Here is a 27921-nt window from a genome sequence, read left to right as displayed (position 1 = left end):
AGTGCTCAATGTGGCTGTGACTAGAACTGGATACAATGCTCAATGTGGGTTTGACCAGAACTGGATACAATGCTCAATGTGGGTTTGACCAGAACTGGATACAGTGCTCAGTGTGGGTGTGAACAGAACTGGACACAGTGCTCAATGTGGCTGTGACTAGAACTGGACACAGTGCTCAATGTGGCTGTAACCAGAACTGGATACAGTGCTCAGTGTGGCTGTGACTAGAACTGGATACAGTGCTCAATGTGGGTATGACCAGAACTGGATACAGTACTTAACATGAGTCTGACCAGAACTGGATACAGTGCTTTGGTGAGTCTGACCAGAACTGGACTCAGTGCTCAAAGTGTAACTGACCAGATCTGGACTCAGTGCTCTTAGTGAGTCTGACCAGAACTGGACACCGCACTCAACCTGAGTCTGACCAGAAATGGACACAGTGCTCAATGTGGGACTGACCAGAACTGGACATAGTGCTCAATGTGGATGTTTCCAAAACTGGACACAGTACTTAAAGTGGGTGAGACCAGGTCTAGATACAGTGCTCAATCTGGGTGTGACCAGAACTGGACACAGTGCTCCATGTGAGTATGACCATAACTGGACACAGTGTTCAATGTGGGTGTGACCAGAACTGGACACAGTGCTCAATGTGGCTGTGACTAGAACTGGATACAGTGCTCAATGTGGCTGTGACTAGAACTGGACACAGTGCTCAGTGTGGCTGTGACTAGAACTGGATACAGTGCTCAATGTGGGTATGACCAGAACTGGATACAGTACTTAACATGAGTCTGACCAGAACTGGATACAGTGCTTTGGTGAGTCTGACCAGAACTGGACTCAGTGCTCAAAGTGTAACTGACCAGATCTGGACTCAGTGCTCTTAGTGAGTCTGACCAGAACTGGACACCGCACTCAACCTGAGTCTGACCAGAAATTGACACAGTGCTCAATGTGGGACTGACCAGAACTGGACATAGTGCTCAATGTGGATGTTTCCAAAACTGGACACAGTACTTAAAGTGGGTGAGACCAGGTCTAGATACAGTGCTCAATCTGGGTGTGACCAGAACTGGACACAGTGCTCCATGTGAGTATGACCATAACTGGACACAGTGTTCAATGTGGGTGTGACCAGAACTGGACACAGTGCTCAAGGTGGCTGTGACCAGAACTGGACACAGTGCTCAATGTGGATGTGACCAGAACTGGACACAGTGCTCAATGTGGCTGTGACCAGAACTGGACACAGTGCTCAATTTGGATGTGACCAGAACTGGACACAGTGTTCAATGTGGCTGTGACCAGAACTGGACGCAGTGCTCAATGTGGATGTGACCAGAACTGGATACAGTGCTCAATGTGGGTGTGACCAGAACTGGACACAGTGTTCAATGTGGCTGTGACCAGAACTGGACACAGTGCTCAATGTGGCTGTGACCAGAACTGGACACAGTGCTCAATTTGGATGTGACCAGAACTGGACACAGTGCTCAATGTGGGTGTGACCAGAACTGGACACAGTGCTCAATGTGGGTGTGACCAGAACTGGACACAGTGCTCAATTTGGATGTGACCAGAACTGGACACAGTGCTCAATGTGGGTGTGACCAGAACTGGACACAGTGCTCAATGTGGCTGTGACCAGAACTGGACACAGTGCTCAATTTGGATGTGACCAGAACTGGACACAGTGCTCAATGTGGGTGTGACCAGAACTGGACACAGTGCTCAATGTGGCTGTGACCAGAACTGGACACAGTGCTCAACGTGGGTGTGACCAGAACTGGACACAGTGCTCAATGTGGGTATGACCAGAACTGGATGCAGTGCTCAGTGTGGGTGTGACCAGAACTGGATACAGTGCTCAGTGTGGGTTTGACCAGAACTGGACACAGTGCTTAATGTGGGTGTGACCAGAACTGGACACAGTGCTCAATGTGGCTGTGACCAGAACTGGACACAGTGCTCAATGTGGCTGTGACTAGAACTGGATACAGTGCTCAATGTGGCTGTGACTAGAACTGGACACAGTGCTCAATGTGGGTGTGACCAGAACTGGACACAGTGCTTAATGTGGGTGTGACCAGAACTGGACACAGTGCTCAATGTGGCTGTGACCAGAACTGGACACAGTGCTCAATGTGGCTGTGACTAGAACTGGATACAGTGCTCAATGTAGCTGTGACTAGAACTGGACACAGTGCTCAATGTGGGTGTGACCAGAACTGGATACAGTGCTCAATGTGGATGTGACCAGAACTGGATACCGTGCTCAATGTGGGTGTGACCAGAACTGGACACAGTGTTCAATGTGGGTGTGACCAGAACTGGACACAGTGCTCAATGTGGCTGTGACCAGAACTGGACACAGTGCTCAATTTGGATGTGACCAGAACTGGACACAGTGCTCAATGTGGGTGTGACCAGAACTGGACATAGTGCTCAATGTGGGTGTGACCAGAACTGGATACAGTGCTCAATGTGGGTCTGACCAGATCTGGACACAGTGCTCAATGTGGCTGTGACTAGAACTGGATGCAGCGCTCAGTGTGGGTGTGACCAGAACTGGATACAGTGCTCAGTGTGGGTGTGACCAGAACTGGACACAGTGCTTAATGTGGGTGTGACCAGAACTGGACACAGTGCTCATTGTGGCTGTGACCAGAACTGGATACAGTGCTCAATGTGGCTGTGACTAGAACTGGATACAGTGCTCAATGTGGCTGTGACTAGAACTGGACACAGTGCTCAGTGTGGCTGTGACTAGAACTGGATACAGTGCTCAATGTGGGTATGACCAGAACTGGATACAGTACTTAACATGAGTCTGACCAGAACTGGATACAGTGCTTTGGTGAGTCTGACCAGAACTGGACTCAGTGCTCAAAGTGTAACTGACCAGATCTGGACTCAGTGCTCTTAGTGAGTCTGACCAGAAATGGACACAGTGCTCAATGTGGGACTGACCAGACCTGGACATAGTGCTCAATGTGGATGTTTCCAAAACTGGACACAGTACTTAAAGTGGGTGAGACCAGGTCTAGATACAGTGCTCAATCTGGGTGTGACCAGAACTGGACACAGTGCTCAATGTGAGTATGACCATAACTGGACACAGTGCTCAATGTGGGTGTGACCAGAACTGGACACAGTGCTCAGTCTGGGTGTGACCAGAACTGGACACAGTGCTCAATGTGGGTGTGACCAGAACTGAACACAGTGCTCAATCTGGGTGTGACCAGAACTGGACACAGTGCTCAATGTGGGTGTGAACAGAACTGGACACAGTGCACAATATGGGTGTGGCCAGAACTGGACACACTGCTCAATGTGGGTATGACCATAACTGGACACAGTGTACAATATGGGTGTGGCCAGAACTGGACACATGCTCAGTCTGGGTGTGACCAGAACTGGACACAGTGCTCAATATGGGTGTGGCCAGAACTGGACACATTGCTCTATGTGGGGGTGGTCAGAATTTGGACACAGTGCTTAATGTGGGTGTGACCATAACTGGACACAGTGCTCAATGTGGGTATGACCAGGTCTGGACACAGTGTTCAATGTGGAGGTGGCCAGAACTGGACAGAGGACGTAATGTGGGCATGGCCAGAACTGGACACAGTGCTCAATGTGGGTGTGGTAGAAGTGGATGTAGTGCTCAGTGTGGGTGTGACCAGAACTGGACATAGTGCTTAACGTGAGTTTGACCAGATCTGGACCCAGCGCCCAAAGTGGGCCTGACTGGAGCAGTGCTCAGTGTGGGTATGACCGGAACTGGGATACCGTGTTCAATGTTTGTCTGATCAGAACTGGACACGGCGACTCTGACTAGAGCTGTGTGCAGCCTGATTGTGCCATACACTGATTGTGCTCTACTGGTTCAATTCCGTCATTAAGCCTTCTTTCTGATTGCAATGTTTCAAGTGTTAAGCGTATCTATTTGGTGCAGTTAGTAGCATCCACTCCAGCTGAGGCAGACGGCCATAGATTCACACACTTTTCACAGCCTCGATGTATCCCAGCCTCATGTCTTCACATTACAGCCATTGAAACACTTTGGAAGTGTAGCCACTGTTGTAATGCAGTAAACAAAGCAGCCAATTGCCCCGCAAGCTTCCAGATAAGCATAAATGACCAGGGATCAATGCTATCTCAGGATACCAGAGAGAACTCACTTCCGTTTGTTCCAATAGTGACGGTGGGATCTTTTACATCCATCCAGGAAGCAGGCAGGGACTCAGTTTAATTCCCCATTTGAAAGCTGGCGCCTCCGACAGTTGCAGCACTCACACAGCACTGTGCCACCAACAGTGCAGGGCTCCCTCAGTACTGATCCTCCGACAATGCAGTCTCCCTCAGTACTGACGCTCCGACCGCACAGTCTCCCTCAGTACTGATCCTCCAATAGTGCAACACTCCCTCAGCACTGACCCCCTGACAGTTCATCGCTTCCTTAGTACTGACTCTGCAACAGTGCAGCACTCGCTCAATACTGACCCTCCTACAGTGCAGTCTCCCTCAGGACTGACCTTCCAACAGTGCAGTCTCCCTCAGTACTGACCCTCCGACAGTGCAGCACTCCCTCAGTACTGACCCTCCAACAGTGCAGCGCTCCCTCAGTACTGACCCTCCGACAGTGCAGCACTCCCTCAGTTCTGACCCTCCGACAGTGCAGCACTCCCTCAGTACTGACCTTCCAACAGTGCAGCACTCCCTCAATACTGACCTCCGACAGTGCAGCACTCCCTCAGTACTGACCGTCCGACAGTGCAGCACTCCCTCAGTACTGACCTTCCAACAGTGCAGCACTCCCTCAGTACTGACCCTCCGACAGTGCAGCGCTCCCTCAGTACTGACCTCCGACAGTGCAGCACTCCCTCAGTACTGACCCTCCGACCGTGCAGCACTCCCTCAGTACTGGACTGGGAGTGTTTGCCTAGATTATGGGGTCACATCTCTGGCGCTTGGGACTCAATCGCAGAGCCTTCTGTCTCAGAGAGAGAGAGAGAGCACCAGGGTTGACCTGAGTCCTTTCTTTTGTCCCAAGGTGCTTTTTTTTTAATTTACTTACGCGACAAAAATTTTGCAACATAGGAAAGTTAGTTTTCTTTAATTTGATGAATAACCTTTTGTTATTGATAAGCACTATTCAGAGTCTGGTGGCGTGTGCAGTATTTCATCTCCCTGACAAGGCCAGCTCCCTCGAGTCATGGAGCACCATTCATTTAATCAAATAGTAATACTGTCATGATTCTGACTGCTGCTGCATTGTTTCTTCAACCATTAATAAATGTAACAGATTATTTCCATCCTGACATCTGGTAACTGGCATTTTTGCACAGCTGCACCCCTGGCTTATAAATTAAAAATGAAACAGGTTGGAGCTTTTTTTTCTTTATTTTTGTTAAAATAATTCACCAGTTAATCGAAGGCAGACACGTCACTTTCTGCATAGATCGACATATAAACTCTCCCCTTGGCAATGGGAGTTGCTCCCGGCGGAATAGCGCCAGGATATTCTTTCATGGGAAGTGGGCGTCACTGGCTGGGGCAACAGTTTTATCGCTCATCCCTAATTGCCCCTTGAGAAGGTGGGGGTGAGCCGCCTTCTTGAGCCGCTGCGGTCCCTGTGGTGTAGGTACACCCGCGGCGCTGTTAGGGAGGGAGTTTCAGGATTTTGACCCAGCGCCAGTGAAGGAACGGCCGATATACTCCCAAGTCAGGATGGTGGGTGGTTTGGAAGGGAACTCGCTCTTTTTCCGAAACTAAGCTACGATTCATGTTTCCTCGATGTATTTAAGAGTTAGGTGTTCAGGATCCTGAGGGGACTTGACAAGGTGGCTGAACGGAGGATGTTTTTCCGCCTGGGGTATCTAGAACTGGAGGACACTTTAAAAGTAAGCAGCCTCCCATTTAAGATGGAGATTAGGGGAATTTTTTTTCTCCCAGAGGGTGGTTAGCTTGTGGAATTCTTTTCCCCAGCGAGCAGCAGAGGCTGAATCATTGAATATATCCAAGGCCGAGCCAGAGAGCTTTTTGATTAACAAGAGAGTCACGGGTTACGGGGGTGGGGGGGAGGGGGGTTGGGGGGGAAGGTGGGGGGGCGGTGGTGGTCAGACAGGAGAGTGGAGTGGAGGCCACAACCAGATCAGCCGTCACCTATCGAATGGCAGAGCAGGCTCGAGGTGACGAGTGGCCGACTCCTGCTCCAAATACGTGAACTCTTGCCAGGCTTTATTAATAGAGCCAGAAACTGGCCCTCACGAAGATAAAGCAATTTTAACCGGGTTGTCTCGTCCGCCGCTCGAGTGTCTGAATTAAAATTATATTGATCCTTTACTGGTCTTGTTAATGTGAACTGGTCGGCTTCTCAGTAAATTAAATATATTTTAATATGTAGATGTTTTAAAACACGTCCTCCTGCCTAAAATGGCAAACTCGATAGGCCCCAAACGGCTGTGGTCGTTATGAAAATCTGTAAGGGCGGCTAGTTTTTCAGGGGCTGGCTTCAGGCAAAATGATTTTTAAACCAGTGTTAAAGATGGCAGAATCTTCATCTACCACCCCCCCCCCCCCCACCCCACTCCCCCACCCACCCACCCGGCAGATCTTTTGGGCCAGCCCTCCCTCTATGTTGCATTCTCCTATGACCTTCTTTCTCCCTTTTCTTTCGTGCAGGTGATTCTCCGGCAGGTCTCCGTGAGATTCTCCTGAGGGAAGGCCCTGAAGGCTTTGCGAAGGCCGTCCGGAACCACGAGGGCCTACTCCTGATGGACACCACCTTCCGAGATGCCCACCAGTCACTGCTCGCTACCCGGGTCCGCACGCATGATCTGAAGAACATCTCCCCCTTTGTGGCTCACAACTTTAGCCAGCTGTTCAGCATCGAGAACTGGGGAGGTAAGGCCACACATCGCAAGACTAAATTCAGTAACTCATTACCTGTGGGAAAGGCGCATAGCGAGACCAAAAATTAGGGCCAGGTTTGGGGGGGCGGGGGGGGCAGAGGTCCCCAACCAAGGGTTTGGATTGGATGGAGAAGGGATCTGCATCATAAGAAACAGGAGGCCGGAGTAGGCCTTTGGGCCCATCGAGCCTGCTCTGCTATTGAATAAGGTCATGGCTGATCTGAGTGTGGCCTTAACTCCACTTTCCTGCCTGACCACCATAACCCACGACTCCTTTGTCGATCAAAAATCTGACTAACTCAGCCTTGAATATATTCAGTGACCCAGCCTCCACTGCTTTCTGGGCAAGAGAACTTCACAGACTAACAACCCTCTGAGAGAAGAAATTCCTCCTCATCTCCATCTTAAATGGAAGACCCCTTATTTTGAAACTGTGCCCCCTAGTTCTAGATTCCCCCACAAGGTGGAACATCCTCTCAGCATCCATCCTGTCAAGTCCCCTGAGGATCTTTTTTGTTTCAATAAGATCACCTCTCATTCTTCTAAACTCCAATGGGTATTGGCTCAACCTGTTCAACCTTTCCTCATAAGACAACCCACTCATCCCAGGAATGAGTCGAATGAACCTTCTCTGAACTGCTTCGAATGTAGTTGTATCTTTTTTCAAATAAGGAGACCAAAACTAAACGCAGCATTCCAGATGTAGTCTCACCGTGGCCTTGTACAACTGCAGGAAAACTTCCCTACTTTTATATTCCATTCCCCTGTTGAGGTACTTTGAGGTGTTTTGCCGTGTTCAAGGTGCTATATGAATACAGTAGGTGTACTGAATAATTCTAGAAAACATCTAGCGCCAACCCAGTCTCTATATTGTACTGTGTGCACTGTATCAATAGTTACACTGCTCCATGTAGAATGAATATGCGGATGTGGCACACCTACTGCTTGGGAGGCTCTCTCATTGAACAGCAAGAAAACCACCAAACCAACATACGTACGAATATTCGAACCAGGAGCAGGAGTAGTCCACTCGGCCCCTCGAGCCTGCTCCATCATTCAATAAGACCCTGGCTGATCCGAAAGTAACCACATCCCCACATTCCTGCCTTCCCCGATAAAATTTCACCCCCTTGTTAATCAAGAAACTATCTAGCTCTGCCTTAAAAATATCCAAAGAATCTGCTTCCGCTGCCTTTTGAGGAAGACAGTTCCAAAGACTCACAACCCTCAGAGAGAAAAAATTTCTCCTCGTCTCTGTCTTAAATGAGCGACCCCCTATTTTTAAACAGCGACCCCTAGTTCTAGATTCTCCCAAAAATGGAAACATCCGCTCCACCCTGCCAAGACCCCTCAGGATCTTAAAGATTTCAATTAAGTTGCCTCTTACTCTTCTAAACTTCAACGGATAGAAGCCTAGCCTGTCCAACCTTTCCTCATAAGACAACCTGCCCATTCCTGATATTAGTCTCGTAAACCTTCTCTAAACTGCTTCCAACACATTTACATCTTTCATTAAATAAGGAGACCAGGACTGTACACAATACTCCAGACTGGTCTCACCAATGCCCTGTACAACCCAAGAAAACAGCACAGCCCAGCACTGATGTCATTAATCCCATTCCCTTCCCATTCCTGAAGACTTGCCTACACACCATCACAAGGCAGGAGGGAGAGGTGGATGGGCAGTGCCAGTCCGGAGCCTCGCCATTGGTAGGCACATGACTGCAGCACAGGGCAACACGATCTGACAGGGCCCTTCCCACCTACCTGCTTTAAGCCTCTGATAACCCAGCAGTGACGGTCCGGTTGTGGATTCTGCTGGCGTCCCATTCCCGTCCCCTCTGGTCACTGATGCCCTAAGGGAAGGAAATCTGCTGTCCTTACCTGGTCTGGCCTATGTGTGACTCCAGACCCACAGCGATGTGGTTGACTCTTAACTGCCGCCTGACAATTAGGTAAATGCTGGCGATGCCCACACCCCATGTACAAATAAAAAAAAAAACGCCCTCAATGGCAACTATATCCTTTTGTAGGTAAGGATACAAAAACTGCACACACTACTCCAGGTGTGGTCTCACCAAGGCCCTTGCTCCTGTACATCCTTGCCTTTGTGCTCAATTCCTCTCGCAATGGCCATTTGCCTTCTTAGCTGCTTGCTGCACCTGTACAAGGACACCAAGGTCAACATTTCTCAATCTATCACCGTTTAAATAATACTCTGCCATATGGGAACAGGACAAAAACCTTGCTTGGATTTGGGACTTGATAGAGGTTGACGGGAATTGCGGGAAAAGAAAGGACGAAGGCCCACTTATATCACCTTGTACCATCCTGGCAGTCACATGATTGGCGAAGAGATATTTGGCACAGAAAAAAAAACAACTTTTCTGAGACAATTTGAGGGATCCCAGTGCCACTGGCACTCTAACCTAGTCACCCACTCTATCCCTCTCCCTGTCAACTCCCTGAGTTGAACCAGACTGTTCGCACATTTGGAATCATATTTAACCCCCTGATGAGCTTCCAACAGCAACAGGCTTCACCAAGACTGTCTATTTCCACCTCTGTAACATTGCACAGCTCTGCCACCACTTCAGCTCATACAAACATACGAATAAGGAGCACGAGTAGGCCATTCAGCTCCTCAGGTCTGCTCCGCCATTTAATAAGATCATGGCGGATCTGAAATCTGCATCCCACCTACCGTCCAATAACCCACCACCCCCTTGCTTCCCAAGAACCCATCTACCTCTGCCTTAAAAATATCCAAAGACTCTGCTTCTGCCACCTTTTCAGGAAGGGAGTTCCAAAGACTCATGACCCTCTGAACATAAGAAATAGGAGCAGGAGTAGGCCATTCAGCCCCTCAAGCCATTCAGTAAGATCATGGTTGATCTGCCCCAGGCCTCAACTCCTCTTTCGTGCCAGCTTCCCATAGCCCTCAACTCCCCAATATTTCTAAAATCTATCTACCCCCTCTTTAAAGGCTTTCAGTGACCTCGCCTCCACAACTCTCTGGTGTAGAGAATTCCAGACATTCACTACCCTCTGGGAGAAGAAATTCCTTCTCATCTCAGTTTTAAATGAGCATCTCCTTATTCTGCAACTATGTTCCCTAGTTCAAGATTCCCCCACTAGTGGGAACATCTTCTCAACACCTACCCTGTCAAGCCCCCTCAGAATCTTGTACGTTTCAATAAAATCACCCCTCATTCTTCTAAACTCGAATGAATAAAGGCCCAACATGCTTAGCCATTCTTGATAAGTCAACCCTTTCATCCCAGGAATCAGCCTAGTGAATCTCTTGAACTGCCTCCATTGCCGGTATATCCTTTCTTAAATACGAGGACCAAAACTGGATACAGTATTCCAGCCTCACCAACACCCTGTACTGTTGTAACAAGACTTCTCTATTTTGAAACTCCAACCCCCCTAGCAATACAGGCCAAAATCCCATTTGCCTTAATTACTTGCTGCACCTGCCTGCTAACTTTTTGTGTTTCATGCAAAGAATGCCCAGATCCCTCTGTGCTGCACTTTTTTGGAATTTATCTCCACTTAAATAATAGTCTGCCTTTTGATTCTTCCTACCAAAGCGCATGACCTCACACTTTCCTACATTAAACTCCATCTGCCAAGTTTTTGCCCACTCACTCAACCTGTCCATACCCCCTTACAGATTCCTTCTGTTCTCATCACAACATGCCTTCCCACCTACTTTTGTATCATCGGCAAATTTGGATACATTACATAAGATAAAAACAAAAAACTGCGGATGCTGGAAATCCAAAACAAAAAAGAAAAAATACCTGGAAAAACTCAGCAGGTCCGGCAGCATCGGCGGAGAACAGCACAGTTAACGTTTCGAGTCCTCATGACCCTTCAACAGAACTGTTCTGTTGAAAGGTCATGAGGACTCGAAACGTCAACTGTGCCGTTCTCCGCCGATGCTGCCGGACCTGCTGAGTTTTTCCAGGTATTTTTTCTTTTTTGTTTTGGATATGTTACACTCTGCCCCCTCCTCCAAGTCATTAATATAGATAGTAAATAATTGATTTGGACTGATCCTTGTGCCACTCCACTAGTTACATCTTTCAAACCTGAAAAAGACTCATTAATCTTGACTCTCTGTCTTCTGTATGTTAACTAGTCCTCAATCCATGCTGATACATTACTCCGAATACCATGAACTCGTATCTTGTGCAATAACCTTTTATGTGGCACCTCATTGAATGCCTTCTGGAAATCCAAATACACTACACTGCATCTACCGAGTGAAAAAACTTTGCCTCATCTCTGTTGTAAATGCTGAAACCCTCATTCATGCCCTTATCTCCTTCAGACTTAACTCTTCTAATGTATTCTGAACCATCTCCTACATTCTAGGCTCCATAAACCTGAGGTGATCCTGTGTCCTAATGCTAAACCAAGTGCTGTTCATCCCTATCCTCACTGATCTACACTGGCTCCCAGATAAGCAACACCTTGATTTTAAAATTCTCATCCTTGCTTTCAAATCTGTGGCCTTCCCTCTTCCCTATCTCTTAAATCTCCCCCTACTCAAGACACTCCCACGCTACTTATCAAAACCTGGCCATAACTTCCCATTAACATTGTAACTTTGCTGGAAAACTACTGCTGGCCTCAAATTCCACCCCTAGTTTTATGAGTGTAATGTCAATATTTCTTACTGTTAAAAAAATTACAATTTTAAATGTAATATCCCTTTAAAATTCTTTAAAATCTAATGTGTCAGTGCCAATCATTTAATTCCCTCTGCAAAATGTAGAAAAAACAAAGGATAGTCAGAGCAGTTTACCTTCTGGCTTGCTATCTGTGGGAATCCTTAAATCTAATTGGCTACTTGGCCTGCTGGGTGACATCACAGTTGCTGGACATCTGCCGATTCCATAGACTTGGAGCCAGATTCAAACTAATGTCGGGACAGGGGGAAATCCATGCTACAGAAATTGCGAGGTATTTGCGGCATCTTTGATGTCGATGACTGGTGCTGTTGCTTCGGAACTGACTGCAAACCCTGGGCCAATGGTTTTGGTTTCAGGACATTTTGCAATTACATCTTTTGAATAAGAAATCCATTATCCTTGGTACCAATGATTAATCTGTAGTCCTGTGGACTCATTCTACCTCCCTTTATAAACATAGGAATCACATTCACTCTCTGCCAGTCCTCTGGCTCATTTGGCTAGTTGGCTAGTGTCTCGTTCTGGTTCAAAACAACATCAACAGCACGAGTTCAATTCCCGTTTCAACTGAGGTAGACGTGGGACCTGCCTCCTTGCTCTGCCCTTGAGAGTGGAAGGCAAAGGCAAACCACCATTGACACAAACCGTGGAAGAAAACGGCTCAAGGTGAAGCATCAGCAGACAATGAACCTTCAGGCAGAGTGCACATGATAGTTATATATGTAAAATATAGTGCCCCTGCTATCTCCTTTAATGCACATGATGTGATCCATCTGGATCCATCTATTCATTCATGGGATCTGGGCATTGCTGGCTACACCAGCATTTATTGCCCATCCCAAATTGCTCCTCGAGAAGGCGGTGGTGAGCTGCCTCCTTGGACCGCAGCAGCCTGTGTGGTGTAGGTACACCCACTGCGCTGTTAGGAAGGGAGTTCCAGGATTTTGACCCAGGGACAGTGAAGGAACGGCTGATATATTTCCAAATCAGGATGGTGAATGGCTTGAAGGGAAACTTCCAGGTGATGGTGTTCCCATCTATCTGCTGCCCTTGTCCTTCTAGCCGATAGCGGTCATGGGTTTGGAAGGTGCTTTCTAAGGAGTCTTGCTGAGTTTCTGCAGGGTTTTCTGCATATGGTTATCAATTCTGCCCCCCCCACCCACCTTTCTATCTTAAATGTCTTTATATCTACTTTGATTCCTTTTTCCAAAGTCATGCCCATGTTGCTTGTCTCCCTGATAAACACTGAGGCAATGTAATGATTTAATATTTCAACCATTTTGCCTGAGTTTATGTTGGACATCCTTCAGCTGCCCAATCCCTTATCCCTGATTTTTCTTTTGTTATTTATATGTCTGTACAATACTGCACTGTTTCATTTTATTCCTTGATAATTTTACTTTGTAGTTCCTTTATGCTTTCCTAATCGTATTTTTTTGCCATCGTTCCAAACCTCTTTATATTCCCATTTGTCATCATCTCTTTTGCTGTCTGTGTACTTAGTGTGTGCCTTTCCCTTTGGTTTCAGTTTAGCTCTTATTTCTTCATTCATCTATTGTTGTTGAATTTGTTCTTGTCTTGAAGTGGAATACATTTCTTCTGAATGCTATTGATCCCTGTTCTAAACACTTCTCACTGCTGTTCCATCTCTTTGTCTGTTATTATTTATTTCTAGTTTATTTTGCCTTGTTCCAATCTCACCCCCTTAAAGCTAGCTCCCTTCTTTTTCCCCAGTCTTTGGTCAGAGATTATGGAGGCCAATAGGGTTGATATAGTAGATGAAGGGCTAAGAAGTGTGAAGGTCAGAGGTCAGCTATTTCTGAAACATTGAAACAGGAGTTTTGTTGTCTCACCTGGAGGCTGCACCCATGAGGCCGGAAAGGAAGGAGAAAATAATGTTTCTGTAGCACCTTTCAAGGTCTCAGGACATCCCAACGTGCTTTCCAGCCAATGGAATACTTCTGTGAAGTGTAGTCCCTGTTGTAATGTAGGAAACGCAGAAGCCAAGAAGCACAGAACAAGATCCCATACACAGCAGTTGGATAATGGCCCAGATAGTCTTTTATTTATTCATTCATGGGATGTGGGCTTCGCGGGCTGGGCCAGCATTTATTGCCCATATCTAGTTGCTCTTGAGAAGATGGTGGTAAGCTGCCCTCTTGAAGCGCTGCAGTCCATGTGGTGTAGGTACACCCACAGTGCTGTTAGGAAGGATTTTGGCTCAGCAACAGTGAAGGAACGGCCGATATAGTTCCAAGTCAGGATGGTGAGTGACTTGGATGGGAACTTGCAGGTGGTGGTGTTCCCATCTGTCTGCTGCCCTTGATATCAGTGGTTGAGGGATCAATGTTGACCTAGGAGGACATGGCTCTCATCAAAATAGTGCCTTAGAGCTTTTATGTCCACTTGAGAGGGCAGACTGGGGCCTTATTTTAACATCTCACCTGAAGACTCTCTGACAGTGCAGCACTCCCTCAGTACTGACAATCCGACAGATCAGTGCCCCCTCAGTACTGATCCTCCAATAGTGCAGCACTCCCTCGGTGTTGACCCTCCGACGGTGCAGCACTCCCCCCCCGTACTGAGCCCCCAACAGTACAGTGCTCCCTCAGTACTGACACTCTGACAGTGCAGCACTCCCTCAGTACTGACCCTCTGACAGTGCAGCACTCCCTCATCACTGATCCTCCAGTGGTGCAGCACTCCCTCAGTACTGACCGCCCGACAGTGCAGCACTCCCTCAGTACTGACCACCCAACAGTGCAGCACTCCCTCAGTACTGACCCCCCGACAGTGCAGCACTCCCTCAGTACTGATTCACCAACAGTGCAGCGCTCCCTCAGTGCTGACCCTTTGACAGTGCAGCACTCCCTCAGTACTGACTGCCCAACAGTGCAGCACTCCCTCAGTACTAACCCGCCGACAGTGCAGCACTATCTCAGTCCTGACCCTCAGACAGTACAGCACTCCTTCAGTACTGACCCTCTGACAGAGCAGCACTCCCTCAGTTCTGACTCTTTGACAGTGTAGCACTCTCTCAGTACTGACAATTTGACAGTGCAGTGCTCCCTCAGTACTGACCCTCTGACCATGCAGCACTCCTTCATTACTGACTCTCCAATAGAGCAGCATTCCCTTGGTATTGATCCTCCAACAGCGCAGCACTCCCTGGGTACTGATCCTCCGACAGAGCAGTGTTCCCTTGGTATTGATCCTCCGACAGTGCAGCACTCCCTCAGTACTGACCCTCCGACAGTGCAGCACTCCCTCAGCACTGACCCCCCGACAGTGCAGTGCTCCCTCAGTACTGACTCTCTGACACAACAGCGCTTCCTCAGTACCGTCTACCCGACAGTGTAGCATTCTCTCAGTACTGGCCCTCCGTCAATGCAGCACTCCCTCAGTACTAACCCGCCAACAGTGCAACAATGCCTCAGTACTGACCATCAGACAGTACAGAACTCCCTCAGTACTGACCCTCTGACAGTGCAGCACTCCCTCAGTACTGACCCTCTGGGCAGTGCAGCACTCTTTCAGTGCAAGCCTGGATTGTGTGCCCAGACCTCTGGAATGGGGCTGGAATCCGCAACCTTGTAACTCCAGGGTGAGAGAGAGAAAGAGAGAGAGAGAACGCGAGAGCGAGTGATACCCATTGAGCCCAGCAACCTCAGTTGTCCTTCTGCCTATTGGGGGAGAGAGAGGGCCACGAGAGTGGGCTGGCAGAGCTTCGTTCCCGATATCAGGCTTGTTTCTTTTGAGAAGTGTTTATGCTTTGCATCAATTAACAGTTAGGAGCTTTGTGGCAGGGAAGTTGCTTAGATTTCCGCTCGTGTTGTGAATACGGGAGGTGTGCTGTTAAATTATTAATTTGCATTGATGTTAGCAGGTTTAATTTATGTAAATTACACAGCACTATGTTTAAAGGTTAGAAAATGTAAATGTAGCTTTGATTATTTTGTTTATGCGTGTGATCATTTTGGTATACAATCTGTGTAGCTCACAGAAGCTGTGACAAAGGTCTCATCTCCTTTTAATGAAAAATGCTTCATTCCTACTCCAGTTACGTTGAATACAGTATGGAGCTGAGACGCTCTCTGGACCTTGAGTCATATTAACTCAGTTTCATAAAGCACTAAACCCACAGAAATTATTTGTCATTCAAGATACGCTCACTGGCTCTGTATTGTTATAATCTGCCTGATTCTGGGATGTTAACATTTAGAGTAGTAATTAAAGGTTAATCTCCAGGGCGCTGCTTTGTGCAACACCCCAGGGTCACAAATTGTCAGGGCACCGAAAATCACAGAAATTTTCCAGCATGTATGGAGGCCATTCGGCCCGTCCTGTCTCCCTGCCACCTCTCCAAAGGAGCAATTTACCTACTGCCAACCTCCCCCACTTTCTCCCCATAGTCCTACACATTCTTCCTTTTCAGATAGCAGCCCAAGTCCCCCTTGAAAGCCTCGATTAAACCTGCCTCCACCACAATCTCAGGCAGCGCATTCCAGATCCTGTCTGCGCGCTGCGTGAAAAAGTTTCCTTTCATGCCTCCATTGCTTCTTTCGCCAATTACCTTAAATCTGTGCCCTCTCGTTCTCGATCCTTCCACCAGTGGGAACAGTTTCTCCCTATCAGCTCTGTCCAGATCCCTCATGGTTTTGAATACCTCCATCAAATTGCCAAAAATTGGGTTTCTTTCATTTTCATTGAACACTTTGGGTTTTTTTTAAACACCTTCCTGTGTTTGGAATGCTTCCTGTGGCCATGAGCCAGCAGGCCAGAAGGTTTGAGCTTCAATCTCCAGCCTGAACTGAGTCACCTCGTCTCAGTGTCCCCAAACTAGGAGGAGCCAGAATGAGCCTGGCTCTTTGCTCCTGGTCACTGATGGGATCCACGTGTCAATGGAAAAATCAGGGAAGAGCAGAAACTAAGCTCCTCTCCCCCCCCCCCACACAGCCAAATAGTTGGTGCACACCACCTAGTTTCACACTTGGCGAATGTCTGTCATATTACTTCATGGTTGTGGACGTTGCTGATGAGCCCATCGTGAATTGCCTTTGAGAGGATGATGGTGAGCCACCGTCACAAAGTGAGTCAGGGAGCAGTTAAGCATCAGCCACATTGCTGTGGATCTGGAATCACATGTCGGCCAGACCAGGTAAGGGCAGTAGATTTCCTTCCCTGAAGACCATTCATGAACCATATTGTTTTTTTTTGACATTTCAGTATTTGCATGGGCGCCATTAATGACACTAGGTTTTAATTCCAGATTTATTTTGTTTTTTATTTGTCCGTGGGATGTGGGTGTCGCTGACTTGACCAGCATTTATTGCCCATCCCTAATTGCACTTGAGAAGGTGGCATTGAGCTACCTCCTTGAACCACTGCAGTCCGTGTGGTATAGGAACACCTACCGTGCTGTTAGGGAAGGAGTTCCAGGATTTTGACCCAGCAACAGTGAAGGACAGGCAATATATTTTCAAGTCAGGATGGTGAGTGATTTGGAGGGGAACTTGCAGGTGGTGGTTTTCCCATGTGTCTGCTGCCCTTGTCCTTCTAGATGGTAGAGGTCGTGAGTTTGGAAGGTGCTCTCAAAGGAGCCTTGGTGAGTTTCTGCAGTGCATCTTGTAGATGGTACACACACTGCTGCTACTGTGCGTCGGTGGTGGAGGGCGGTGAATATTAAAGGTGGTGCCAATCAAGTGGGACTGCTTTGTGCTCTGTCCTGGATGGTGTCAAGCTTCTTGAGTGTGGTTGGAGCTGTACTCATCCAGGCAAGTGGAGAGTATTCCATCACATTCCTGACTTGTGCCTTGTAGATGGTGGACAGGCTTTGGAAAGTCAGGAGGTGAGTTACTTGATGCAGAATTCCCAGCCTCTGACCCACTCTTCTAGCCACAGTATTTATATAGCTGGTCCAGTTTCTGGTTAATGGTAACCTCCCCAGGATCTTGATAGAATTTAAATTCCCCCATGGGTGCTGCCTTGATGGGATTTGAGCTCACGTCCTTGCACCTTTAGTCCAGCTCTCTGGTTAGTAGCCCAGCAACATTACCACTCTACCACCTTACTTACCCTGTGTCAAGAGAGATATCCCGTGATTTTGGGAATGTATCCCTGAACCATGTAGCCTTTTAAGGACAGGGGAGGGGGGCCGGGTTGGAAACACATTGTCGAAATAAAAACAGCCCTTCTTTGCCATTACCCCATGGGCAGTACATGAGGATGTGAAGGTAAAACACTCTGCACCTGCTGGAAATTGAATTTAGTTATTGATAGGCAGAGGAGCCAATTACTCAGGTGATGAGAGCTCTACAGAACAGCAGAGTGATCTGCTTTTTAGTAGCGAAGAAACATCACTGAAATGTAGACTAGGTTAAGTGTGGTTATGTGGGGAGTCTGTAACTGGACTAATAACCTGGAAAAAGTGAATCCAGCATCCCAACAACAATTTGCATTCATATATAAAAACAAAAACAAAAAACTGCGGATGCTGGAAATCCAAAACAAAAACAGAAATACCTGGAAAAACTCAGCAGGTCTGGCAGCATTGGCGGAGAGGAACAAAGTTGACGTTTTGAGTCCTCATGACCCTTCAACAGAACTAAGATAAAATAGGAAAGGGGTGAAATATAAGCTGGTTTAAGGGGGGGGTGCGGTTGGGGAAGAAGGGCTGTGGGGGGTGTTGTTGGGACAAGCAAGCAGTGATAGGAGGAGATAACCAAAAGATGTCACAGACAAAAGAACAAAGAGGTGTTGAAGGTGGTGATATTATCTAAAAGAATGTGCTAATTAAGAGTGGAGAGCAGGACAAGCAAGGTACAGCTCTAGTGGGGGTGAGGTGAAATAAACGATGGGTGGAATACATTTAAAAATAATGGAAATAGGTAGGAAAAGAAAAATCTATATAAATTATTGGAAAAAATAGAAGGGGGAGGGAAGAAACGGAAAGGGGGTGGAGATGGAGGAGGGAGTTCAAGATCTAAAGTTGTTGAACTCAATATTCAGTCCGGAAGGCTGTAAAGTGCCTAGTCGGAAGATGAGGTGCTGTTCCTCCAGTTTGCATTGAGCTTCACTGGAACAATGCAGCAAGCCAAGGACAGACATGTGGGCAAGAGAGCAGGGTGGAGTGTTAAAATGGCAAGCGACAGGGAGGTCTGGGTAATACTTGCGGACTTGCTTTCCTCTACATTGGAGAGACCAAACGCAGACTGGGTGACCGCTTTGCACAATACCTTCAGGCAGGACAGACCCACCAGAGACAGCGGCACAGTGGTAGACAGTCAGGAGGGAGTGGCCTGGGAGTCTTCAACATTGACTCCGGACCCCACAAAGTCTCATGGCATCAGGTTAAACATGGGCAAGGAAACCTCCAGCTGATTACAGTTCTCCCACCCATCCCCTGCCTCAGCTGATGAATCAGTAGTCCTCCATGTTGAGCACCACTTGGAAAAAGTACAGAGGGTGGCATGGATGAGGGTTGTCAATGTCCATCACAAAGGGTAGCTTGGTAGCACCACTACTGACCAAGCTGGTTGAGTACTGAAGGACATTCTGCGAAACTGGACCAATGGCAAATAGTGAGGGAGCCAACAAGAGGTAAAAACCTACTTGGCCTTGTCTGCACCAATCTATCTGTCGTGGATGCATCTGTCCATGTTAGGTTTGTTAGGAGTGACCACTGCAAAGTTCTTGTGGAAACAAAATCACATCTTCACGCTGAGTATACCGTCCATCATGTTGAGTGGCATGACTACTGTGCTAAAGGGGTTAAATTGAGAACAGGTTTAGCAGCACAAAACTGGGCATCCATGTGAAGCTATGGGCCATCAGCGGCAGCGGAATTGTATTCAACCACAATCTGTAACCTCATGGCCGGGCATAACCCACACTCTGCCATTACCATCAAGACAGGAGTCAACACTGGTTTCAATGAGGAGTTCAGGAAAGCCTGCTAAAACCAGCACCAGGCATACCTAAAAATAAGGTGCCAGTATTGTGTGACACTGTACAGCGTAGTATGGATACTGATTCTATCTACATTATTGTACCTGTTCACTGTCAGCTTTCAGTTGAATGAAATAGAGATGTACATCTTACAAGCAGTGTTTCCTTACAAAATTCACATTTGGTCCTATAGGATAATCGAATTCAGATGAGACTCGCAGGACAGGAAATCTAATAGAATGTTATCATTTATTGCAATGGAAATTGAATACAAAAGTAAGGAGGTTGTGCTTCAGTTATACAGAGCACTGGTGAGACCATATCTGGAGTACTGTGTACAGTATTGGTCACCTTATTTAAGGAAGAATGTAAATGCGTTGGAAGCAGTTCAGAGAAGGTTTACCAGACTAATACCTGGAGTAGGTGGGTTGTATTATGAGGAAAGGTTGGACAGGGTTAGGCTTGTGTCCGTTTAGGAGAGTAAGAGGCGACTTGATTGAAACATATAAGATCCTGAGGAGCCTTGACAGATTGGATGTCGAGAGGATATTTCCTCTTGTGGGGGAACCTAGAACTCGGGGTCACTGTTTAAAAATAAGGGATCACCCATTTAAAACAGAGATGAGGTGAATTTTTTTCTCTCAGAGGGTCGTGAGTCTTTGGAGCTCTCTTCCTGAAAAGGCGGTGGAAGCAGAGACTTTGGATATTTTTAAGGCAGAGGTGGATAGATTCTTGGTAAGTGAGGGGGTGATGGGTTATCGGGGGTAGGTGGGATGCAGAATTGAGGTTACTATCAGATCAAACATGATCTTATTGAATGGCGGAGCAGGTTCGAGGGGCCAAATGGTCTACTCCTGCTCCTTGTTCGTATCTTCATAGGAAAGGCTGTTGATTTGAGGTTACCTGAATCCATCAGTAGTTTTTGAGAAGGGAGATTGAGGGTTATTGACAGAAAGTTAAATACAGGCTTACAACATATCAACACCATGTAAGCAAGAGTGTGGAAAAATATGGGATGATCTACCCTTTATCCCAAAATTTGAGATGGATGTGTTAATTGTAAAAGCCTTCTTATCTAACCAGTTGTAGCCAGAATATCACGTGCAATGGCTCCTCTTCCCGCTCTTACACCCATTGCCACTAGGGTCCCCCAAGCCTCATCTACATGGGTTCACTCAACTCATTCCTGGGATGATGGATTTATCCTATGAAGAAAGGTTGAGCAGGTTGGCCCTATACCCATTGGAATTTAGAAGAATGAGTGGTGATCTTATTGGAACATAGAAGACCCTGAGGGGACCTGATAGGGGAGGTGGTGGCATAGTGGTATTGTCACTGGACTGGTAACCCAGAGACGCAGGATAATATTCCGGGGGACCACAGCAAATGGTGGAATTTGAATTCAATAGTCTAATGATTCTTGATTGTCTGATTTGCTAGTTTTCCCCTTTGGGGAAGGAAACCCGCTGTTACCCTTGGTGATACTGTAGGCGTACATGTGAATCCAGGCCCAGAATTATGTGGTTGACTCTTAACTGCCCTCTGAAATGGCTTAGCAAGCCACTGAGTTGTAGCAAACTGCTATAAAGACTGGAATGAAACCAGACAGACCACTTAGGCACTGGAAGCCCTGTCGGCGCTAACCCTTGTGCCAAAATTGGGAGAGCTGTCTCACAGACTAGTCAAGCTACAGCCTGATGTAGTCATACACATGGAATCATAACTTACAGATAATGTCCCAGACACCACCATCACCATCCATGGGTATTTCCTGTCCCACCAACAGAACTGTATCTTACAGGCGGGAGGGAGGATACCCTCCATCGTGTTGTGTGGCACTACCTCTGTGCTAAATGGGATACATTTGGAACATATCTAGCAACTGCAAAACTATGAGGTGTCAGCAACAGCAGAACTGTGCTCAGTCAGAATCTGTAACCTCATGGCCTGGCATATCTCCCACTCTACCATTGCTATCAAGCCAGGTGATAAACCCTGGCTCAATGAAGCGTGCAGGAGGGCATGCCAGGATCAGCACCAGGCATTCCTAAAAATGAGGTGTTTACCTGGTGAAGCTACAACACACAACTACTTGTGTGCCAAGCAGCAAGCAATAGACAGAGCTAAGCAATTCCACAACCAACGGATCAGACCTAAGCTCTGCAGTCCTGCCACATCCAGCTGTGATTGGTGGTGGACAATTAAATAACTCGCTGTGGGAGGAGGTTCCACAAATATCCCCATCCGCAATGATGGGGGAGCCCAGCACATCAGTGCAAAAGATAAATAAGTTGCATTTGAAACAATCTTCAGCCAGAGGTGCCAAGTGGATACCCATCTTGGCCTCCACTGGAGGTCTCCAGCATCACAGATGCCAGTCTTCAGCCAATTAGATTCAGTCCATGTGATATCAAGAGACAGCTGAAGGCACTGGATACTGCAAAAGCAACAGGCCCTGACAATATTCCAGCAATAGTATTGAAGACTTGTGCTCCAGAACTTGCCGTGCCCCTAGCCAAGCTGTTCCAGTACAGCTACAATACTGGCATCTGCCCAGCTATGTGGAAGATTGCCCAGGGATGTCAAAAAGCAAGACAAATGAAACCTGGCCATTTACCACCCCATCAGTCTACTTTCAACTATCAGTAAAGTGATGGAAGGGGTCATCACCAGTGCTATCAAGTGGCACTTGCTTAGCAATAACCTGCTCACTGACGCTCAGTTTGGGTTCTGACAGGGCCACTCAGCTCTTGATCTCACTACAGCCTTGGTTCAAGCATGGACAAAAGAGCTGAACTCCTGAGGTGAGGTGAGAGTGACTGCCCTTGGCATTAAGGCCTTATTTGACCGAGTGTGGCATCAAAGAGCCCTAGCAAAACTGAGCTCAATGGGAATTGGGGGGAAAACTCTCCGCCGGTTGGAGTCATACCTAGCACAAAGGGAGATGGTCGTGGTTGTTGGAGGCCAGTCATCTCCGCTCCAGGGCATCACTGCAGGAGTTCCTCAGGGTAGTGTCCTAGACCCAACCATCTTCATCAATGACCTTCCTTCCATCATAAGGTCAGAAGTGGGGATGTACGCTGATGGTTGCACAATGTTCAGCACCATTCGTGACTCCTCAGAAACTGAAGCAGTCCATGTCCAAATGCAGCAAGACCTGGACAATATCCAGGCTTGAGCTGACAAGTGGCAAGTAACATTCATGCCACACAAGTGCCAGGCAATGACCATCACAAGAGAGAATCTAACCATTGCCCCTTGACGTTAAATGGCATTACCATCACTGAATCCCCCATTACCAACATCCTAGGGGTTACCATTGACCAGAAACTGAACTGGACTAGATATATAAACACTGTGGCTACAAGAGTAAATCAAAGGCGAGGAATCATAGAGTCATAGAACTCTACATCACAAAAAAGGCCCTTCGGCCCATCAAGTCTGCGCTGGTCAAACAAGTACCAAACTATTCTAATCCCATTTTCCAGCACTAGACCCATAGCCTTGTATGCCATAGCATTGCAAATGCACATCCAAATACTACTTAAGTGTTATGAGGGTCTCTGCCTCTACCACCCTGCAGAAGTCACCTCCTGACCCCCCCAAAGCCTGTGCAACACTTTCAACGCACAAGTCAAGAGTGTGATGGAATACTCCCCACTTGCCTGGATGAGGGCAGCTCCAACAACACTCAAGAAGCTCGACACCATCCGGGACAAAGCAGCCCCGCTTGATTGGCACCACATCCACAAACATTCACTGACTCCACCACTGCTGCACAGTGGCAGCAGTGTGTACCATCTACAAGATGCACTGCAGGAACTCACCAAGGCTCCTTAGAAAGCACCTTCCAAACAAACAACTACTGCCACATTGAAGGACAAGGGCAGCAGAAGCATGGGAACACCATTATCTGCAAGCTCCGCTAAAAGCCACTCACCATCCTGTCTTGGAAATATATCACCGGTTCCTTCACTGTCACTGGGTCAACATCCTGAAACTCCCTCCCTAACAGCACTGTGGGTGAACCTACACCACATGGACTGCAGCGGTTTAAATAGGCAGCTCACCGCCACCTTCTCGAGGCTAGCTCGGGATGGGCAATAAATGCTGGTCTAGCCAGAGATGCCCACATCCCATAAAAATGAATTTGAGAAAAGATACCGGGAAGATGTTTCCACTTGTGGGGAAGCTGAGAGCTTGGGGACATAATTTAAGAAAAAGAGTTCTCCCTGAGGAGAATTTTTTCTTTCTCAGCGGGTCATTAGTCTGTGAATTCTCTTCCCCAGTAGCAGTGGAGGCCGAGTCATTGAATTTATTCAAGGCTGAGTTAGACATATTTTTGATAGACAAGGGAGTCAAGGGTTTTCAGGGGACAGACAGGAAAGAAGAATTGAGAGCACCACCAGTTCAGCCAAACTCTTATTGAATATCAGGGCAGGCTCGAAGGGCTAAATGGCCTTCTCCTGCTCCTTATTTTCCTATATCCCCCTCAGTGACACCATCTGAAAACACGTACGCTGGCAACACCTCACCGCCATCACTGACTCCTTCACCCTGTGTGAATTATCAGACTGCTTATGTGACTTCTCAGACTGGATGAGCTGAAATTTCCTCCAGTTAAATATTAGGAAGACTGAAGTAATTATCTTTGGCTCCTGCTCCACTCCAGATGTGAACCCCTGGCTAAGACTGAACCAGACTACGCGTTATTCACAATCATGCTGTCATATTTGACCCCCAGGATGAGCTTTCGACCACATATCCACGTCATGACTAAGGCTGCCTATTTGTACCTCTGTAACATCACCCAACTACGCCCCTGACTCAGTTGATCTCCTGCTAGGACCCTCCTTCAAGCCTTTGTTAACTCTAGACTTGACTATTCTGACACACTGATGGCTAGCCTCCCACTTTCAATCCTCCATAAGCTTTGAGCTCATCCAAAACTCTGCTGCCCATGTCCTAACCCATACCAGGCCCCATTCACCCATCACCCTTGTGGTCGCTGACCCACATTGGCTCCCAGTCAAGCAATGCCTCAACTTAAAAAAATTTCATCCTTGTTTTCATCTCCCTCCATGGCCTCATCTCTCCCTATCTCTGCAACCTTCTCCAGCCCAGCAATTCTCCCCCATACCTGCACAACTCCAACACTGGCCTCTTGATCATCTCCAATTTTAATCACTCTACCATTGCCCTAAGCTCTGGGATTCCCTCCTAAATCTCCCAGCCTCTCTCTCGATCATCCTTTCCGATGCCTCTTAAAACCTGCCTGTTTAACCAAGCTTTGGTCATCTGCCCTAATATCTGCTTACGTGGCTAATATTTTCTTTGAGAACGCTCCTGTGATGTGCCTTTGGGCTACATTAGTTACTGATGTAAATACAAGTTCCTCTTGTGAAAGGGAGCAGAGGGCTGAAGGGATTCAGGTGCACAAACCTGCGAATGTGGCGTAAAGCCGTTAAACGAATGCACAGGGGATCCCGGCTTTTATAACTGCTCCCATAAGCTCCACCAGAGAACCGCAGCTTCCAGGAGATCAAAAATTCCACACTGAAGGCGTGGAATTAATCTCCAGCATAGATCAGAGTATTCTGGAAATAGTGAGAAACTTGGACCTATGGAGGAGCAGGGAGAGAGTTTGAGCATCAAGCACAGACAGCTGCAGAAAATAATTCAAAAGGTTAGTGGAAGGTTGGCCTTTATCTGAAGAGGTCTGGAATTTAAAGCGATGGAAGTTATCTAGTAGCTGTACAGAGCTCTGCTTAGTAACCTGGAGTGACTGACCAATGCAGGAAGGATGTGTTGGCCTTAATGGAGGTGAATCACAGATTTCACCAAAATGATACTGGGGCTCAGAGTGTGTTTTGGGTCATTCTCAGCATGTGGACATGCTAGGTCAGCATTTGTTGTCCATCCCTAATCGACCTTGAGAAGCTGCTTTCTTGAACCGTTGCAGTCCTTGTGGTTTGTAGGAACACCCACAGTGCTGTTAGTGAGGGAGTTCCAGGATTTTGACCCAGCAACAGTGAAGGAACGGCGTATTATGAGGTCAGGTTGCACAGACTAGGCTTGTATTCCTTTGGGTGTTGAAGATTAAGGGGGGATGGTGGTGTGGTGGTAATGTCACTGGGCTGGTAATCCTGCAGCCCAGGCTAACGCTCTGGGGACAGGTGTTCAAATCCCACCCTGGCAGCTGGTGGAATTTAAATTCAATTGGAATTGAAAGCTAATCTCTAATAGTGGTGCCATAAAACTATCATCAATTGTCATAAAATTATATCTGGTTCACTAAAACCCCTTTAGGGAAGGAAATCTTCTGTCCTTACATGGTCTGGCTTGCGTGTGATTCCAAACCCACAGCAATGCGGTTGGCTCTTAACTGCCCTTTGAAATGGCCAAGCAAGCCACTCAGTTCAAGGGCAATTAGGGATGGGCAGCAAATGCCAGTTTTGCCAGTGACTCCCACATCCCATGAAAGAATCCTTTTTTTTTTAAATTTAAAGACGATCTAGCTGAGGTGCTTCACACAATTGAAGGATTTGATATCATCGATCTATTATTACTATCCAGCTGTTTTTTCTCTGATGGGCGGTATCCAGCACAAGGGGGCATCACCTTAAAATTAGAGCCAGGCCGTTTAAGAGTGGTGTCAAGAAGCACAAAGGGGAGTGGAGATCTGGAACTCCCTCTTCCAAAAAGCTATTGAGGCTAGGGGTCGAACTGACAATTTCAAAGCTGAAATTGATTGATTTTGTTCAGGATGAATATTAAGGTTTGCAGAACCAAAGGCGAATAGATGGAATTAAGATACAGGCATGATCTGACTGATACTGAACAATCTCCAGGGGCTGAAAGGCCTCCTGTTGCTCCCCTATGTTGGAATCACAAAGGGCGGATCAGAAAGAGATTTGGGTATCCTAGAACGCCTGACACTAACCAATGCGGAGCTGCGATCACCAAAGTCAGGACGATGTTAAGCTACGCAATCAAAACACTGGGATGTTATCCACACTGTATTTGATGAAGCCACGCAACTCATCCAGGCAGCACAGTCGATGTGTGAGAGCTCCAGTGGTCTGCTAGATGAGGGTGTGGTTTACCTGCATGTCAAGCGGTTCAACAAGGGGGTGTGAGCTGCTGATAGGTCTGTTGCTCTTTGCTGAGGTTTCCTAACAGCAGTAGGCGTAAGAAAGAACGACTTGCATTTCTGTAGCACGTGTCATGACCTCAGGATGCCACAAAGTGCTTCACAGGCATTGAAGTACTGCAATAGTCATAGGAGATTTTAATCTTCATGTAGATCGGATGAATCAAATTGGCAAAAGTAGCCTGGAAGGTGAGTTCATAGAGTTTACTCGGAAAAGTTTCTCAGAACAATGTGCTGGAACCAACCAGAGTACAAGCTATTTTAGACCTGATGAGACAGAATTAATAACCTCATAGTAAAGACTAGGTAAGGGTGATCATAATATGATAGAATTTCACATTCCATTTCAGGGTGAGAAATGTGGGCTTAAAGCTAGTGTCTTAAACTTAAATAAAGGCAATTAGAAGGATGTAAAGATAAAATTAGATAAAGTGTACTGGGGGCAGAATCTTTCATATGGCGGGTGGGCTGGGCAGATGCAGAGCCGATTGCCACCGCCGATTGGCTCCGCACCGCCATTTTATGCTGGCGGGCCAATTAAGGCCCGTCCAGCGTAATACGTGACTGAAAGCGCTCAGCGCTACCTGTACGGGTTGGGGGGAGGAGGGAGAGTCGGGGCCAGTGCTCTTCTGCGCGCGGAGCTATCTGAGGGAGATCAAATGGATATTGAAATAATTAAATAAATGATTTTAAAACCTATTGAAACATGTCCCCTCACATGACTGTCTTTTTATTTTTATGAAAGCTTTTTTATTTATTCAATAAAAACATTAGGAAGCCTCCTCCCGCTTGTGGATGAGTTTTCCTAAAGATCGTAAAGGCCGCATGAGCTATTCGCCTGCCCACCAATCTTAAGGTTGGACGGGCAGCGTTACTAATTACATAAATTGCTTTCTTAATGGCCTTAATAAGCTGTTTACATATCGGCGGGTGCGCAGCCGACTCTGGCACATACCTGCCGAATGAAATATCATGGGGCTGCACGATAACGTCGAGACACACGCCCGATGTCATCGTGCGTCATTTTACATGCCAGCATGTCAGGCCCGCCCCCATATGCCGAATGAAAAATCCTGCCCTGGGAAAATATGTTAAAAGGTAAGATAATAGAGAAGCAATGGCAGACATTCAAGGAGATATTTCATAAATCTCAACAAAGATATATTCCATTAAGAAAGGCAGATCCTAAGAG

At 47.2% G+C, this 27921-nt stretch overlaps 1 protein-coding gene across 3 annotated transcripts in view; it reads left to right on the top strand.

The window, feature by feature from the left end:
* The window catches only part of LOC121274602 (pyruvate carboxylase, mitochondrial-like), a 1197472-nt gene that overhangs the window by 798985 nt on the left and 370566 nt on the right, over nt 1–27921 (top strand). For all 3 annotated transcript variants that reach the window (XM_041181940.1, XM_041181941.1, XM_041181942.1), the window contains exon 14: nt 6694–6915. In XM_041181940.1, the coding sequence (XP_041037874.1) occupies nt 6694–6915 (222 nt within the window). The remainder of the gene's footprint in view (nt 1–6693; nt 6916–27921) is intronic.

This window comes from Carcharodon carcharias (genome assembly GCF_017639515.1).
Source record: "Carcharodon carcharias isolate sCarCar2 chromosome 37 unlocalized genomic scaffold, sCarCar2.pri SUPER_37_unloc_1, whole genome shotgun sequence".
NCBI lineage: Eukaryota > Metazoa > Chordata > Chondrichthyes > Lamniformes > Lamnidae > Carcharodon > Carcharodon carcharias.
Note: the sequence above shows the minus strand (reverse complement) of the source record. Positions and strands in the feature narration are given on the sequence as shown.